This window comes from Myotis myotis, unplaced genomic scaffold (genome assembly GCF_014108235.1).
Source record: "Myotis myotis isolate mMyoMyo1 unplaced genomic scaffold, mMyoMyo1.p scaffold_m19_p_4, whole genome shotgun sequence".
Lineage (NCBI taxonomy): Eukaryota > Metazoa > Chordata > Mammalia > Chiroptera > Vespertilionidae > Myotis > Myotis myotis.
The window spans coordinates 63,890,199-63,907,675 of NW_023416346.1; the positions used below are offsets into that span (position 1 = coordinate 63,890,199).

General features: G+C 39.0%; 2 protein-coding genes and 1 pseudogene across 7 annotated transcripts in view; 2 read left to right on the forward strand and 1 right to left on the reverse strand.

Annotated features, from left to right (window-relative positions):
* The window catches only part of DIAPH2 (diaphanous related formin 2), a 939,982-nt gene that overhangs the window by 193,549 nt on the left and 728,956 nt on the right, over positions 1-17,477 (reverse strand). For all 6 annotated transcript variants that reach the window (XM_036305330.1, XM_036305327.1, XM_036305331.1 and 3 more), the window contains one exon: positions 7,726-7,861. In XM_036305330.1, coding sequence (XP_036161223.1) covers positions 7,726-7,861 — 136 coding nt within the window. The remainder of the gene's footprint in view (positions 1-7,725; positions 7,862-17,477) is intronic.
* Positions 3,224-5,012, forward strand: LOC118654106 (annotated as a pseudogene).
* Positions 10,157-10,601, forward strand: LOC118654109 (histone H3.1-like). The gene has a single exon (XM_036305337.1). It carries the CDS (start codon positions 10,177-10,179, stop codon positions 10,585-10,587), a length of 411 nt encoding a protein of 136 aa, XP_036161230.1. The 5' UTR covers positions 10,157-10,176; the 3' UTR covers positions 10,588-10,601.

Consider the following 17,477-nt stretch of genomic DNA (forward strand, 5'->3'; position numbering starts at 1 on the left):
TTTCCAACAGTCTTCCTACCTTTCTAACAGTTTTCCAATTTAAACACTTCCCTGCAATGACAATATAAGAAAATATTTACTGAACATTGAACTATTTATCAGAAACCAAAGATGTCAACATATAATTGACAGACTATAGCAGGGGTCCTCAAACTATGGACCACGGGCCACATGCAAATACAAATATTGTATTTGTTCCCGTTTTGTTTTTTTACTTCAAAATAAGATATGTGCAGTGTGCATAGGAATTTATTCATAGTTTTTTTTTAAACTATAGTCCGGCCCTCCAATGGTCTGAGGGACAGTGAACTGGCCCCCTGTTTAGAAAGTTTGAGGACCCCTGGACTATAGTATAAATAACAGGAGTCTCTGTGAGTTATCTCATTTAGCTGTCACGATAACAAGGAAGGCACTATTATTCCATTTTATAGATGAGTAAATTGAGATTATATGGCTAGTCATTTGTGGATGTGGGACTTGAACTTAAGAGCTATCTTCTTAATCATTTTGATGTACTTTCCTATGGGCCATTAAACATATCCTGTATGAGGCCTGATGCCTTACGTGCTGACGTGCACTACTACTGACGCTATTCTCTTTTACTTGACCACTTTCGCCTTTGCTTAGCCAAATACTACCCATCCTTCAGTGTTTAGTTCTACTGATATGCCCTGAGACTATGCTTAGCCTTTTCCATGAAACTTTACATTATTTTATCAAACTTCATTAATTTCCCCTTTTATTTTATTTTGTTAATCCTCACTTGAGGATATATTGATTTTTAGAGAGAGGATGGGAGAGGATGAGACGGAGAGAAAAACACTGATGTGAGAGACAGACATCGATTGGTTGCCTCCCTCACACACCCTGACCAGAGCCTGGAATTGAGCCTGCAACTGAGGTACATACCCTTGACCGGAATTGAACCCAGGACCCTTCAGTCCGAGGGCCAATGCTCTATCCATGGAGCCAAACCAGCTAGGGCGGATTTCCCCTTTTAGATAGTTCTAAATAATCTGTTTTCTATTAGTACACAGTTTACACTTTGCTGGTTCAGATTTATTTCACCTGAAGGATAGCAGACTATGTCACCCCAAAATATGCCACTTTGGCAGGAGGATTATTTCGAAAGGAAGGCAATAAGAAGCAACAAATACAAGATAAGCTCTCTACCCTCCCCCTACTTGCCTAAAAACAGGACATATATTTGTAAAGGTGTCCCTCTTCTCCTCTGTACCAGGAAGGACGGAAGTTAATCACCAGAAGCAACTCTAGATATACCTGATTAGTTCAGAGACAGCACCAGAGGCACTACAGACAAAACGTTATTAACTAGCCCTCACCTTCATTAGTTCCCCATATATTTATCCTCTCACAATTTGCCCCTCTAGAAACTCAAAATCCTTTTCCCTTGTTTTATTTAAAATTTTTTGAAAATGAATTTTTCTGTTGTGAAGCTGTTATATAAGCCCAAGTTCTAACCACCCCTTTGAGTTGCTCATCACCGAGTGCTCCCACCTCCTTGGGTAATGCATGCATTCAATAAACTGGTGTTGTTGTTTTTCTTGATAATCCATCTTTTTTCAGTCTAATTCACAGGACCCCAGGTAATGAACCTAAGCTTGATTGCTGGAAAAGAGTTTTCAGCCCCTACATCTCTCTCTCTCTCTCTCTGACAAAACTGTAAATCACGGGAGGGTGGGGACTATGTCTTAAATTTGTTTTTTTTGAGATTTTTCAATTGCACAAAATGACTAATTATCAGTAGCTACAAATATACTCTGGGCCCCATGTTATATACTGTACTTAAATAACTCATTTACTCTTCACTAAAACTGTTATAGAGGTAAATGTCATTATCCTACATTATAGATGAGGAACTGAGGCATGAAGAGATGAAGGACCAGAACAAGCATAAGGCTAGTAAGTGGCAGAACTAGGGCTGGTCTCTACTTTTTGACATGCAGGCTTTAATAACTTTTCAGTCATACTACTTAATGTTTACAAAATGACTATTTCACATATAATCATGCCTTTTATTTCCTTCATTATTAAAATATACTATTTCTTATCCTGGCCTCTGCCTCCTGATCCCCAATGCTCTCAAAATGGAGCCTTAAACATGGTTTTTTTGTTGTTTTTTTTTTACAGATTTAACCTAAAAGATATAATCCTCTGGCTGCTTGGTTTTCATGATACTTTTACTTAATTCTGATCACATCTAGATTACAGAAATACCCTTTTGTGTTTGCTTTAGTCTGTTCTTCTGAATAAGTAAATTCTAAAATATTTTTTTCTTGATGATATACATAATTTTGCATGCCAGGTAAATATATCTTATTGTTGTTACTTATTAGCTATATGTGGGTCACAGGATATGTTTTTTAAAAGAGAGAGGTTTGCAGTTTGCTAAGTTGATCTGAAATTGAAATTTACAGAAATAGTACATTGTTTGTAATTTTCAAGTGATTTTCTTTACCCAAGGGACTCTTCGCTTTAGTTAAGATCCTTGGTTCCAATGATGTGCATCTCTAGTCACATGTTCTGAAGTATGTCTACACTCTACATCGGTGATTTTCAACCAGTGTGCCACAAGAATTTTTAAAACATGCAACGATTGACAATTTAATCAGGGGCACTGACCTCTTTTTCCTTAGACTGTCAAATTAAAGAAAACGACAACAGCGAACATAACAATAGCTGTCCAGTGTGAATGAATCAAAATTATACCTATTTTTTTGTCAGATCAGCAAAAAATATATATTTTTGGTGTGCCACGGAATTTTAGTAATTACTTTGTGTGCCATGAGATGAAAAAGACTGAAAATCTCTGCTCTACAAAATAGGTATCTCACAATGGCAGTCAAATATTCTGTCATCTCTCATTCAGTGGAAAGTAAGATTGCAATGTTCCTGCAATGGCAAGTGGAATACACTGTTCTAATTGGACACATTTAAAGTTCTCTAAATCACTTTCTGACTGTACGTCATTCTCACAGCTCCCATGGAGTCACATTTTGTGTAGCTCTACCATGCTTCCTCCCAGGTTCTCAGAATGTCTGTAATTGACTTACACCTAGTTAACAACAGCATTTTTTATGAGACACTGTCTGAGAAGCTCACTGACACTGAGTTCCTTCTTGACACGCAATGCTGTTCTAATTATTATTTCTTTTCAGCATCTTTTCACCTTAATTAAGACCACATGTGACCTCGCACTGAGATGAGCGCCCCAGCGGTGTCATACGACCCGCAGCTTCCTCTGAGTCGGAGAGCCCAGTTCATGTTTGGAGAGCAAAGAAAACAAAAACTCAAGGAACATCTGTTCAAAAGAAAAACTTTTTTTGCATGTAAACAGGAAAATCAGATATTATCCAGTAGCAACCAGAGAGTGATGACACATGAGGATCACGTCCAAGAAGAAACCTAAGACAAAAAAGTCTCATAAAGAAAATGTCCTTAGAACTACAAGGCACAAAAATAATATTACAACAGGAAAAAAGTATATTCCTTTAAAACCTTCTACTGAATTAACCAATTCGACCATAGCAATTGACACACATAATTTGGACAATAATAATAAAAATCTGCAGTTGTTACCAATTAAAGGTGAGCCCCAAGGTCAATGTATGACATTAATCCAAGCATTTCACATTAAAACAATAATAAAAAGAAACAAGTAACCACAGGAAACTAAAGCAAGGTGCTAACATGCTCAAGAACTCTGTGCTTGTGGCCAAATTGTTCAATGTGAGTTCAATTCATATAGAAAACCACAATAATACCCATAGTACCCTGGGCTCCCTGAAACAAGGCATCAGTAGAACCTTTGCCAATGTTACAATTCGGAAAGGGTCTCATGAGAAAGAATTACTACAATTAAATAGTTTTCTTTAGTGTCAAACCCAGCTCTTCTCAGGAAGTAAAAAGAAATAAGAAAATATCAAGGAGCATCACATCTGAAATCACAGCCAGGCCTGCTTCATTTTCTAACACCAAACTGATAGAAAAGTCAAAAACCAAAGACCAACGTGGACATACTATAGCAAAAGCAAGTATCGACAGATGAGATACCTATTATGTAGATGGGTTCATCCCAAAGAAACTGCAAAGAAAGAAAAGCTCATCTGAGCGAGTGGAGAGCTAGCAAAAGAAGAATGCTAAAAATCCTCCTCGCTCAGTAGTTCCCCAGCCTGAACCGGAAATGAAAAATCAGTTGGGTCCTTTGGACTACCACATCAGAAGATGAACACCGACTATTTCCTGGAAAAGTAAACAGGACATTTTGTGAAGGCCTAAAGCTGATTAATGAGGGATGCCCCAAAGAAGAAATGTTGGACACACTGAATGAGCCGATTAAAAATATTTCAGATGCCAAAAAAAGCTTGCTAAATATTGGGTATGCACGTGTTGAAGCACTTACAAGTTCTATTGGAAATCTTATCGCAATCTATGAGAAGGCCATTCTGGCAAGAGCTTGGCCTACTGAAGAAATGCAACATGCAACTGGAGATACTCTAACAATGAAGAGTCAAGAAAAAGTTACATTTGGAGAAAATTTTGAGGAGACTTGTTCAACCGAAGAACAAATCTAGAGTCAGGAAAACCTGAAATGGAAAATAAACATCATAGAAATGTGGTATTTCAAGATTGCAAAAAAGAGCAAGATAACCAATGATGTTAAAACCCTCAATGCAGAAACTAGGGAGAGTTGCTTAATTAAATAGAATGTGTCTACTACACCATTCTTGCAAAATGTAAAAAAGAAAATGCAATTGGAAAAAACAAATTCTACATTTAAAGAGCTACAGTTTCTGACACCAGCTAGACATTTTCAACGTCTTCAAGACAAGACTTCTAAATTGCCAGATATGTTAAAAGACCATTATCCTTGTGTGTGTTCACTGGAACAGTTAACAGAGTTGGGAGATGAGACTGATGCGCTTAGATACGGCCCTAATGCAGCGCTGTGCCAGATGTATTTGGAGACTGAAACAACAGAAGAGAAATAAAGCTATGATAAGAAAGAAGGTTTTTATTATTCCTGGGGTGTTCTGTTTGTTTGTTGTGGCTTCATATGTCTCTTAGGTCAGAAGTTGGCCAAGTACCTAAGTATTCGTGGCAGTAAGCTTTTTTTTTTTTTTTTAAACTAACGTTCACATAATAGCAGGTGTTGCTTTCTGTGTGTCAAAAAGCTAAATCCTACCTACATTGTCTATCTCAACAGATTAAGATTTTCTCTAGTAGGTAGGTAAATTTTGTCAGCTAATTTACCATCTTCTTTGAATATAGTTAAATGTCATTCCAGTTTCAGTGGTTTATTTCTAAAATAATTAATACTTAAACTTGCTTTGTAATATAAAAAGTTAACTGTTAAATCATGTCCCCTGAAACATGATAGTTATATATTGTAAACAGTTCTTTTCTTCACACATAATAAGTACCACCAATAAAATTGTTTATGTCTTGTCTTTGAACTGATACTTAGGTGGCATATATCCTCAATCAACTCTATGTTTTCAAATAAGTAATTGGTCATTGTAAGAGATTAGATCATTTTAAAACTGTGTAATATGAATGTGGTTGAAAATCACATATACCATTTACGTTCATATATTCCATTTGTATAACAGTACCTTCCATTGTTTTCTCATGTTCTAGAGAGTGGGATTATAATTCCTTTTTCAACTATGACTAATATGTAAACAATAAATTGAAATATCTAAATAAAAAGATTATACACTTCCAATGAAAAGCTTTCCTGTTGAAAAATATTTATAAGGACTAACACACATATGTGGTGTAAAATAATATTACAATAAATAAAAATAATAAGTATTTGCAACATATGGGCCACAAATCAAGAACTTCATGGTGAAGTTTGCTATTTGATCTGTAAATAGAGATAAGGTAACAACACACAAAGATAAATCCTATCTTTAAAGTGTGTCTTTCATGTTCAGACCACTCAGCCAAGCATGTGCTTAAGAAGTTATTTGGATCTTTATCCTATGTCTTCAATTTTCTTTGAAGAGGTAATTAACAAAATCTTGGTGAACAAGAATATATATTATAGGCACAATCAATATAGGTCCTTTATTTCTTTTTTTCTTTATAGATACGTTTTTAGGAAAATAGTGGAAAGTTGATAAATACTTGGGGAGGGGGGTGTGGTGTGGTGTGGGAACAAGACCATATTCTATGAAGATTGCTAAATGATGTTGATACTATTATTTTACCTCAGCTGTCTACTTTTTTAGTTCTTTAAATTGTTATATTTATTTCATGGTTAGAAAACATAAACTATAGTCAATTCCTGAACATTTTTGTACATTCTAATGTTGTGAAGGATAAGCTTAATGGGTATAGATATTATTTCAGATTAGCCATTTAGAAATATTACCACAGAATAATTGATACTGATTAATAATTATAATAAAATATATAATAATAATTACTAATGAACTTGGGCCATTGACTGCCTAGGTCCAGATTTTGGTTCTATCTCTTACTATCTTTGTGAACTTGAGCAAGCTACTTAACTTCTCTGTGCCTAGTTTTCTAATCTTAAAATGAGATAGTAGCACTTTCCTAATAAGATTTTATGAGACTTAAATATGTTCACATATGTAAATCTCCCAGGAAAGTTCCTGGTACATAGCAAGCACTACATGTTTTTTGTTTGTTTGTGGTTATTATTATTATTTGACAATGCATTTACAAGAGCAAAGATTCCCTAGCCAGACTGCTTGGATTCTAATCTTGGTGCTAATAATTTGTTTGTGTGACCTTGGGCAAGTTCCTTAATTTCTATGAGCCTCAGTTTCCTCATCTGGAAAGTGAGATAATAATACCTACCTCATAGAGATGTTATGAGGATTAATTTACTTCAAACATGTGAAAGAGAACAGCACATGGCACATGCTCAACATTATACAGTGCTTACGATTTTGACTATCACTGTATTTAGAAATAGGGGGTCCATATTGATCATATTGTTTTGTATCTTGCTCTGATTTTGCTTTGTTTTTAAATTCTCTAACCTTCAGTGGCAAAGACTATGCTTTTTCATTCTTATATTTTCAGGGGGAAGCTATCTGGTGCCAATTACTTTATTTACCTTCTCTTCTGTAGAAAGAAAACAAAACCAAACAAAAAAAATACCTTTAATCTATGGTCGTTCTTGCTAACCAACAAAACAACTACTTTATAATACGTGGATATACCAGCATTTTGTTCCTAGGCTCACAGCTGAGCAGGATGCTGCTCCGTAGTTTTTCCTGTTTATAATAGTGCTGTCGGTATCAATTATGACTTGAAATGTTCAAGCCCCCTAGGAAGAGTGTTAATTATTGCTGCTCTGTGTCAACAAAATGAAAATTGGAGCTATAAGGCTCATCTCCCCATACCAGTAAACTCTTCATCTTGCCCCCTTCTTCCCTCACCACTGCCTCATCTGGAACATAATTTGGCAAAAAAATAAAATAACAAAGAGAAAAAGACTGTTTCAACAACATATTACCTTGAATTGGTTGCCAAAAATCCTGAGTGCTCAGTGTAGGGTGACAAGAAATGCAGATAATTTCATGAGAGAATTTAACACAAGTAATTAATAATATTGTGAATTTTTCTACCAATAATACAATTCACTTCATAATCCAAAATTAATTAAGTGCAATTATTTTGCACTTTATAGATCATTTAAAACATGGAAGTACTTCATACCTTTGTTTATATCAATGAGCTGTTTCTTTTTCTTCTGGCGTTCCAGCTTTTCTTGTTCGGCTTTCTCTTTTGCAAGCTTTGCCCTCCTAGTCTTCTCTTCCATTTCTTTTCTCTTGTTGTTTTCTTTTACTGCTTCCTGTACATTTTAAAAAAGTTAAACAAAAACCCTTTCATTACTTATATATATTGGAGAAGTTTTACAATTTTATAATTACATATTCACACATGCACATGGGTGTCTGGAGATGGAAAAGTATTACAGTAGCTTCAAGCTACATCCTATATAATAAAAGAGCAATATGCAAATTGACCCTAACAGCAGAACGACTGGGAATGACTGGTTGCTATGACACACACTGACCACCAGGGGGCAGACGCTCAATGCAGGAGCTGCCCCCTGGTGGTCAGTGTGCTCCCACAGGGGGAGCTATGCTCAGCCACAAGCCAGGCTGATGGCTGCCAGAACAGCGGTGGTGGCGGGAGCCTCTCCCGCCTCCTCAGCAAAGCTAAGGATGACCGACTGCACCTTAGGCCTGCTCCCCACTGGCAAGTGGACATTCCCCGAGAGCTCCCGGGCTGCCAGAAGGATGTCTGACTACCAGCTTAGTTGCGATCCCTCAGGGAGTGAGCCTAAGCCAGCAGGTGGACATCCTCCGAGGGGTCCCAGACTGCAAGAGGGCACAGGACGGACTGAGGGACCCTCCTGAGTGCACAAATTTTTGTGCACCGGGTATGTATATAAGCTACAAGAACCAATAACCACAAGACATTAAAAAAATTAGAAATAACTCAGGCTTTAATTAACATTACCTAGGGTGCCAGAAAATTCAGGACATGAATGTTTACAGATTTAATAATAAACATACTTTTTCTGTTGTTGAAATAAGAAACAGTTTTGGTATACAAGAAAATGTTTAATATGGAAATGGTTTAGCAAGTATTTTACAACATTATTGCACCTTATGCTCTTATCTGCAAAGTGAGGATTAAAAAAAACTACCTCATAAGATTTTTGTGACAAAAAATGAGATACACTTATACAGTGCTTAGAATACTGAGTCTATGATGATAACAGCGGTGGTGGTTGTGGTGGTAACAATTATATCTAATGGTGCAAAGCATGAAATAATCAGCCATATTATCACAAGAAAGCAATACCTGCAAGTTTAATAGCTTTTTACATGCCAATATCTTCATAAATGCTGCAGCATATTTCAAGATACTGTCTATTTTATTTTAGATAGATTATTTATGGAACTCAGGTGAATCAGGACATTCCAGTAGATAGTATGGGATAAAGTTGAAGTGAACTGCTCAGCTGGAATAACAATATTAACTTCCTTTGAAGTCAAAGAATTCACTAATACAGAGACATATAACTGCACGTTTCTCCCATCAAGCTGTTCTGTTTCTTTTTTCCCATTATGATTGATTAAATATACTTCATAGTATGTACCAACTATTTCACAAAAACTATTTTGTTCCAGAAACCCTAAAGAAAAGGACTCAATAACAAGAACACATCTACAAGACTTTGCCTGGAGGTGTCTGTATCGAAATATTTCTCTTCATATTAGAAGGCACAATAGTTTTTAAAACCCTGAAAACACTTTCAAAAAGATCTCCTGACTTGCAAGAATTATTGGTACCTCTCCCTTCCACTGCCCCCATAAGGCTGGGACCTCTAACATTAGGTTAAGAGCACAAAATGCTCTGGCTCCTGCAGACAGCCTCAAAGATCCCCACTGAAAAGAAGCTGGAATAACAGAAATAGAATTTTAGAGCAGGGCTTCTCAACCTCAGCACTACTGTCATTTTGGTCTGGATGATTCTTTGTTGGAAGAGCCATCCTGTGCATTGTAGCATGTTTACGGTACCCCTGACCTCTACTCACTAGATGCCAGTAGCAACCATCCCCAGCTGTGACAACCAAAAAAGTCTTCAGAGACTGCCACATGTAATCCAGGTTGAGAACTACTAACCTAGGGGTTTTCATACAGATAACATACTCACAAAAAGTTACAAAGTGCCTGCTCTGCTGAACCCAGCTTCTTCTCACAGATGTGGAACTGAGTTCCCAATGAGTTTAAGCACTTGCCTAAGCTCACACATTTCTGTAATTGCAGAGGTGAGAATAGAGCTCGTGTCTCTTTATTCCTAGTTTAGTGTGTGTTTTATTCTTCAAGGAAGAAAAGATAATGTGATATGATACCAAAAGCACAAGCAACCAAAGGAAAAAATAGGTAAGACTTGATCAAAACTAAAAATTTTCATCCATTAAAGGACACTGTCCAGAAAGTGAAGATAACCCACGGAAAGGGAGAAAATATTTGCAAATCATCTTTCTGATGAGAATATATAAAAACTCTTACAACTCAAACAACAAGAAGACAAAGAACCCACTTAAAAATGGGCAAAGGGATCCCCAGCTTCGCCTCTCCTTGCTTTGCAATGGCTCGAACCAAGCAGACGGCGCGCAAGTCGACGGGCGGGAAGGCGCCCCGCAAGCAGCTGGCCACCAAGGCCGCCCGCAAGAGCGCGCCGGCCACGGGCAGCGTGAAGAAGCCGCACCGCTACCGGCCCGGCACCGTGGCCCTGCGCGAGATCCGCCGCTACCAGAAGTTCACGGAGCTGCTGATCCGCAAGCTGCCCTTCCAGCGCCTGGTGCGCGAGATCGCGCAGGACTTCAAGACCGACCTGCGCTTCCAGAGCTCGGCCTTCATGGCGCTGCAGGAGGCGTGCGAGGCCTACCTGGTGGGGCTGTTCGAGGACACCAACCTGTGCGCCATCCACGCCAAGCGCGTCACCATCATGCCCAAGGACATCCAGCTCGCGAGCCGCATCCGCGGCGAGAGGGCGTAAACCGTTACCCAAAGTTCACCGAAAACCCAAAGGCTCTTTTCAGAGCCAATAAGAAAGTTAACGACATGCAAAACTGTAGGTGATAAAATGATGTATTTTTTTTCATCTTTTTTTTGTTAACTGATTTGCAATAAAGACGATACTGATAAAAAAAAATTAAAAAAAAATGGGCAAAGGATCTGAATAGATCTTTTTGGAAAGAAAATATACATACAGCCAACAAGTACATGAAAAAGTGTTTGAGGTAATTAATCACTAGGAAATGGCAAATCAAAATCACAATGAGATACCACTTCACACCCATTAGGACAGCTGAAATAATAATATAATAGCAAGTGAGGATGTGGAGAAATGAATAAATGCACAATAATGAGTCATTTTGGAAAACAGTTGCTTAAAATGTTAAACAAAGAGTTATAATCTATCCCAGCAATTCCACTCTTAGATATAGACCTAAGGGGAAAAAACAAAACCAAAACACATAATCATACCAAAACTTGTACAAGAATGTTCATGACAGCATTATTCCTAAGAGTCACTAAGTGGAAACAACCCGTGTCCATCAACTGATAAATGGATAAAGAAGATGTGTTAAATAGCCATACAATGAAATATTATCCTATCTGATAAAAGAGAAACATGGTAATTAGCCGTACATCTGCTACCCTTCTCATTGGCTAATCAGGGTGATATGCAAATCAACTGCCAGCCAAGATGGTGGCCGGCAGCCAGGCAGCTTGAAGTTAACATGAGGCTTGCTTGCTTCAGTGACGGAGGAAACCAACGTTCCCCGCCTGCCGCTGCCGGCCTCTGAGCTTGCAGTTTGAAACATTGTTACAAATATAGAAGCTAAACAAAACCCCAGAAACCTGCTTTCAGCCAGCCGTTATCTCAGAGCTGGAGTTGCTACAGTGTTTTGATTATAGAACACAAACAAACCAGATACCTGCTTTCAGCAGCCGAGGCCTCAGAGCTGGAACCAGAGCTAAAGCTGGCCCAGAATAAAAAAAAAAAAAAAAAAAAAAAATGAAAAAAAGGAGCAGTTGGGAGCTTCAGTCACCCGCCAGCCTGAAAACAGCCCTCAGCCCCTCACCCAGACTGGCCAGGCACCCCAGTGGGGACCCCCACCCTGATCCAGGACACCCTTCAGGGCAAACCAGCTGGCCCCCACCCATGCACAAGGCCTCTATCGTATATAGTAAAAGGGTAATATGCCTCCCAGCACCAGGATCAGCAGAGCCGAGAGGCCTCCCGGCACCAGGATCAGCATGACAGGGGGCAGCGCCCAAACCCCCTGATCGCCCTGCAGCTCTGTGTGTGACAGGGGGCGGGGCCAAAACCTCCTTATCTGCCCTGCTCTGTTCGTGACAGGGGAAGGCGCCCCCAACCCCCTGATCAGCCCTGCTCTGTGCCTGATAGGGGGGAGCTTCCCAACCCCCGATCACCCTGCGGCTCTGTGACAGGGTGTGGTGCCCCAACCTGCCCCCCCCAATGGGCCCTGCTCTGTGTGTGATGGGGTAGAGCCATAACCTCCCCATCGGCCCTGCCCTGAGTGTGACAGGGTGCAGCGCCCCAACCCCCTGATCCGCCCTGCTCTGTGTGTGACAGGAGGCAGTGCCCCAACTCCCCTATTGGCCCTACTCTGTGAGTGACAGCGGGGAGCTCCTCAACCCCCTGATTGGCCCTGCTCTGTGTGTGACAGGGTATGGAGCCCCAACTCCCCTGATGGGCCCTGCTCTGTGAGTGACAGGTGTCAGCGCCCCAACCCCCTGATGGGCCATGATCTGTGAGTGACAGGGGGTGGCGCCGCAACCTCCCCATCGACCCTGCCTTGAGTGTGACAGGGGGCGGTGCCCCAACCCCTCAATCAGCCCTACCCTGTGCGTGACTGAGGGTGGCATCGCAACCTCCCAATCCGCCCAGCTCTGTGCATGACAGGGGGCGGCGCCCCAACTCCCCTATTGGCCCTGCTCTGAGCCCGACCAGGGGCTGCACCTAGAGATTGGGCCTGCCCTCTGCCACCTGGGAGCAGGCCTAAGCCAGCAGGTCGTTATCTCCCGAGGGGTCCCAGACTGTGAGAGGGCACAGGACGGGCTGAAGGACCCCCCCCCCAAGTGCACAAATTTTTGTGCACCGGGCCTCTAGTCTATATATATAAAAGGCAAATATGCAAATTGTCCCCTCAGGAGTTTGGCTGGGGAGAATGGGAGTTCAATCGCTTGCTATGACACACACTGACCACCAGGGGGTGGCGCAGAATGAAGAAAGGCCCTGGCTGGCAGCCAGCAGCCAGCAGCCAGGGAAGGAAGGCCTTGGCGTGCAGCTGGAAGGCCCTGATCGGCCCTGATCATTGGCCAGGCCTAGGGATCCTACCCTTGCACGGATTTCATGCACCAGGCCTCTAGTTCAATCATAAAAAGAATGAAGTGCTGGCACATGCTGCAACATTGATGAACCTTAAAATATCATGCTAAGTAAAAGAAGTCAGACACAAAAGGCCACACGTGGCATGATTCCATTTATAAGTACTATCCAGAACAGTTAAAGCCATAGAAACAGAAATTAGATTAGTGGTTGCCAGAGGCTGGGAGAGGGGGAAATGTGGAGTAGCTACTACTGAGCATGGGTTCTTTTGGGTCAATGACAATGTTCTGGAACTAGACAGTGGTGTTGGTTGCACAACCTTGTGAATATAATAAAAACTACTGAATTGTATACTTCAAAATGCTGCATTTTATATGTAAATTAGATCTCAATAAATTTTACAAAGTTGATGTTTGAGAAAGACAGGACTGAAATAAAAATGTGAATTAGTTAAAATAAAGACAATGTGAAAAGGCAACGTATACTCAGGCTGATACTAATAAGTTATGCAACCTTTGGTAAGTAGCATAACAGGCAAGTAATAGAGGAGCGGAGGAAGGTTAATGCTTGTGTATATTTTATTATTGGTCAAATCTCTGATCTGGTATATAGTCACCAATGTCTAGGTGGACTCTTCTATTATTAATTGAATGAGCTGTTTAACTGCTGAGTGCTGTTATTTATTATGAAACTAAAAAAAAAACCAACACAAAAAACTGGTACCTTCCATTTGTATTTCTTCCTTGTTCTGATAATAACAGCTACTTTTTCATGACACTCTATTATTTTCCAGGTGTTTTAAATAAATATTTTCTAGTCTTCATAGAAAATTTGCAAATATCTATTATTTTCTCTCATTTTACAGATGATGAAACTTAGGTTCAGGTGAGTTAAGTGAGATGCCCAAGGATACCCAGTTACTTAAGTACCAAAACCACATGTGTTCACTTACACTACCATGATGCCTTCCAAGCAGAGTTGCCAAATAAAATACAGCACAATCAATTACATTTTACTTTCAGGTAAACTATGAATTATCTTTGTGGTCTAAGTATATTCCATACTATACTTAAGCTATACTTACAAAATTCATGTAATGTTTGGGACTCATTGGTAGGAAAATTATTCATTATGCATATAATATTTGGGATATACTTATACTAAAACAATCATGTAATATTTTGGACACCTTGGTACTGAAGATATTCAGGGTTTATCTGAAATTCAAATTTAAATGGGCATCTATTTTTATTTGATAAATCTGGCAATTCTATTCCCAAGACTGTTGATTTTTTTATAGGTATCCTTTCACAGACTAAGATCCTCTAATGAAAACAGTAGACTCATTATAAAAATACAAAATCCCAAATCTAAGCCATATTTTGAGAACAGAAGTACTGATGTAGACTACTGATAGGCATTCCAAGGTTCATGGACATGAATCATACTATTTCTGTAGCATTCTCCATATACTCCTTTCCTTTTTATTTCTTGAAAATGGAGTAAAACTAAAAAATTGTTTATATCTAAATTGATACAATTGGGGTAGAAGGAAATAAGTCAACAACATCAAAAGACTCGCTAATGAAGAAATCTGGCAGATGTGAATAGATTAAATTTCTATAAAAATGGAGGCTTGCAACTGGCACTAAGAAACAACATAAATATAGATATAGTCAATGATGAAACAGACCAAGTAATAGGCCCTTTAGTTTACATCTTAAATGTTTCAGAAATAGATTGAACTACAAAACAAGCACATGCTTTGAAATGGCCTGTGTGATTCTAAAGAGATCAAAACAGAAGAGGAAAATAATTTCTGTGGTTTGGCAGTAATGAAAAGGAATGGAAGCATCTACAGAGACATATATTTTTTCAAGCCACACAGACTGTGAAGTATAATTCTGGTCCTGATGCCACCAGTTCTGTCTTCATGAAGCGGCCTCATGCTTAAAAGAAGCCCCTATTCCTCTTGATGTTTTTATACTTTAGCTCTGACTTTAACAACTTAGGGGTGGGAAACACAGGCCTGTTTAATTCTCTCTCTTTAAGAAAAAATATTAAAAGAGAAAGGCAAATCTTAACTATGGTTCCATATCATCAATCTTGACTTTTACTAGAGTGAAAGATAACACATTTCAAAAAAAAAAAAAAAGTGAAATCTGATGGGGAGAGAATTCCCTTGAGGGATGAGATATTTTCTTTTCATCCTCATTCCTATTAACAGAACCCAAATAATTTAAAGAATAAAAGCAACAGGAGCAAATTTAAGCCCAGGCTAAAAAAAACAACAACACAATACCTTAAATAATTGGCTGTGATTTAGCAACACTTTATATTTGCCGAGCCTCACTAAACATACATTTATTTATGTATTTTACATTTCAGAGAGGAAAGGAGATGGAGAGATATAAACATCAATGATGAGAGAGAAACACTGATGGGCTGCCTCCTGCAAGCCCCCAACTGGGGATTGAGCTCGCAATCCAGGCATGTGCCCTTGACTGGAATTGAACCTGGGACCCTAGCTGGGACCCTTCAGTCCACAGGCTGACGCTCTATCCACTGAGCAAAACCAGCTAGGACCCTCATAAACATTTTAAAACACTAATGTATGAGTATTATCATCCTCAAGCATTAATTATTATTTATTGGTCTGAGAAAGCCAACTGATTAGATTCTGTCAATGTATAGGACTGCATTCTGTTACAAGGATGCTAATTGAGAAAGTGTTTTGGTAGTAACCTCAAATAAGATAAGAAATAGTCACAGAACAAAGCCTCAGTTTTACTGGTACATCTATTTTTCAAAAGCCAGTAAGAAGTACAAAAGGAGGAAAATATAACAGATGTCTCTAGGATTTATTGTGAAATATATAATTTTACATCTCTCACTGAAATCTCTATTGCCTCACTAAAAATATGAATAAATTAAAAATCTTATTTCCCTGGCTGTACAAAATTAACAAATGAAACCTATGGACTAAAAATGCCATATGCAAAAAAAAAGCACCTATGTAAATTCTAAGACCTCTCATTTATTACAATTAAGCTTTAAGAAATGGACGAAACTTTCAAAAAATTCCAAGGGGCTCAAATGCCAGCCTCATTCATGGCAGGTCTACATAAAGGAAGCATCTTCCAATCTTAACAAGATATATGAAAACAAAAACCACCACCACCAAAACCATTCTTCCTTCCATCGTCTCCAATAGCTTACTATCCAGGGCTGACTACAAAAGCACTCAGCAAGCACTATGATCTCACTGGAAGCCAAAGGTACTTTTGAGGCATGGAGGAATGGAGACATTAGTAAGGAAATTGGATCCTGGAGTCGAGTAAACTTGGTTTCAAATCCAAGCTCCTGTCATTTATCCTAAAAGCTGTGTGACCTTGAACAAGTTAGTTGCTTTATCACTTTGAGCTTTGGCTTCCACATGTGCAGAACGGAGATACTCAAATCACTTGGTTGCTAAATAGACTAAGGGAAGTTGTGTTTATGTAAAACACTGAAGACAATGCCTGGTACAGAAGAAATGCTCACTACACACACGGTGGTGCTGATTATCATGTGTAGTAGGAACATCTGAAAGTTTGAACAGCAAGAATTTGGTCATTAAACACAAATGACCACGTGTTTTCAATGGTTTACTCGGCACAAGCCCCTCCCTCTTGTTTGGAAGTCAGGAGGATGTGATCTGTGACTAGAAATGTAGCATCTTGACACAGTCTACCCTCATAAGAGTCTAGAAATGTAGTTTCTTCTCTTTGGGGTTTTGGATCATCCTGGGAACCTGTGTGAATATACTTGGAAAGCCTTGCAATTCATTGCAGTATCAGAAGCTGTATGAGAGTAGAGTCACATAACCTTAAAAGAATGTAAATTGGAAATGTCCTGGTGAACAAATTGATAACTCCGGTGCCAGAGGCACACAGTGCACTGCTGAGCGTTTCTTCATCCATCAGGGATGTTGGAAGGATTCACAAATGATATTGAGTCAAATCATTTGGCAACAATATAAAGAAACCTGGTGTATATTATATTGAAAATCTTTTTATACACTAAACATGTGTCATCGAGATATTATTTTTCATGAAAGCTCAATGAAACAGGTGAAATTCTCTCCACATCTTTTACCTTGAACTATCCTAGCATCCGACTTTCTCTTAGCTTTAATCAAACTGGGCTCTTTTTTTTTTTTTAACTCTTTTGCTTCATGCTAACCACTTCGAAATTTTAAAATGTTTCTTTTAATCATTTCTTTTGAAAATACCATAGGACACCAAATTTAACTGAAAGAACTGCAGACCTGGTAAGTCTCTATCTTTCCTAGATAAGTATGATGATTCTATAGCTTCATTTTTTATGCATCCTATTGAGAAGACTTTTAAAGATTCCTGACCTATAGTTTTATGCCCAGGATAAAAACAATGATGAGAAAGAGGCCTATTTATTTTGTTCCTCTAATTGAGGGCCCATAATCCAAACCTTCGAAGTAGAACCGCACACCTTTGTGAACACAAGAT

Bases quoted from the DNA above. Each gene is read 5' to 3' on its own strand.
- LOC118654109 (XM_036305337.1), top strand. From the start codon at position 10,177: ATGGCTCGAACCAAGCAGACGGCGCGCAAGTCGACGGGCGGGAAGGCG.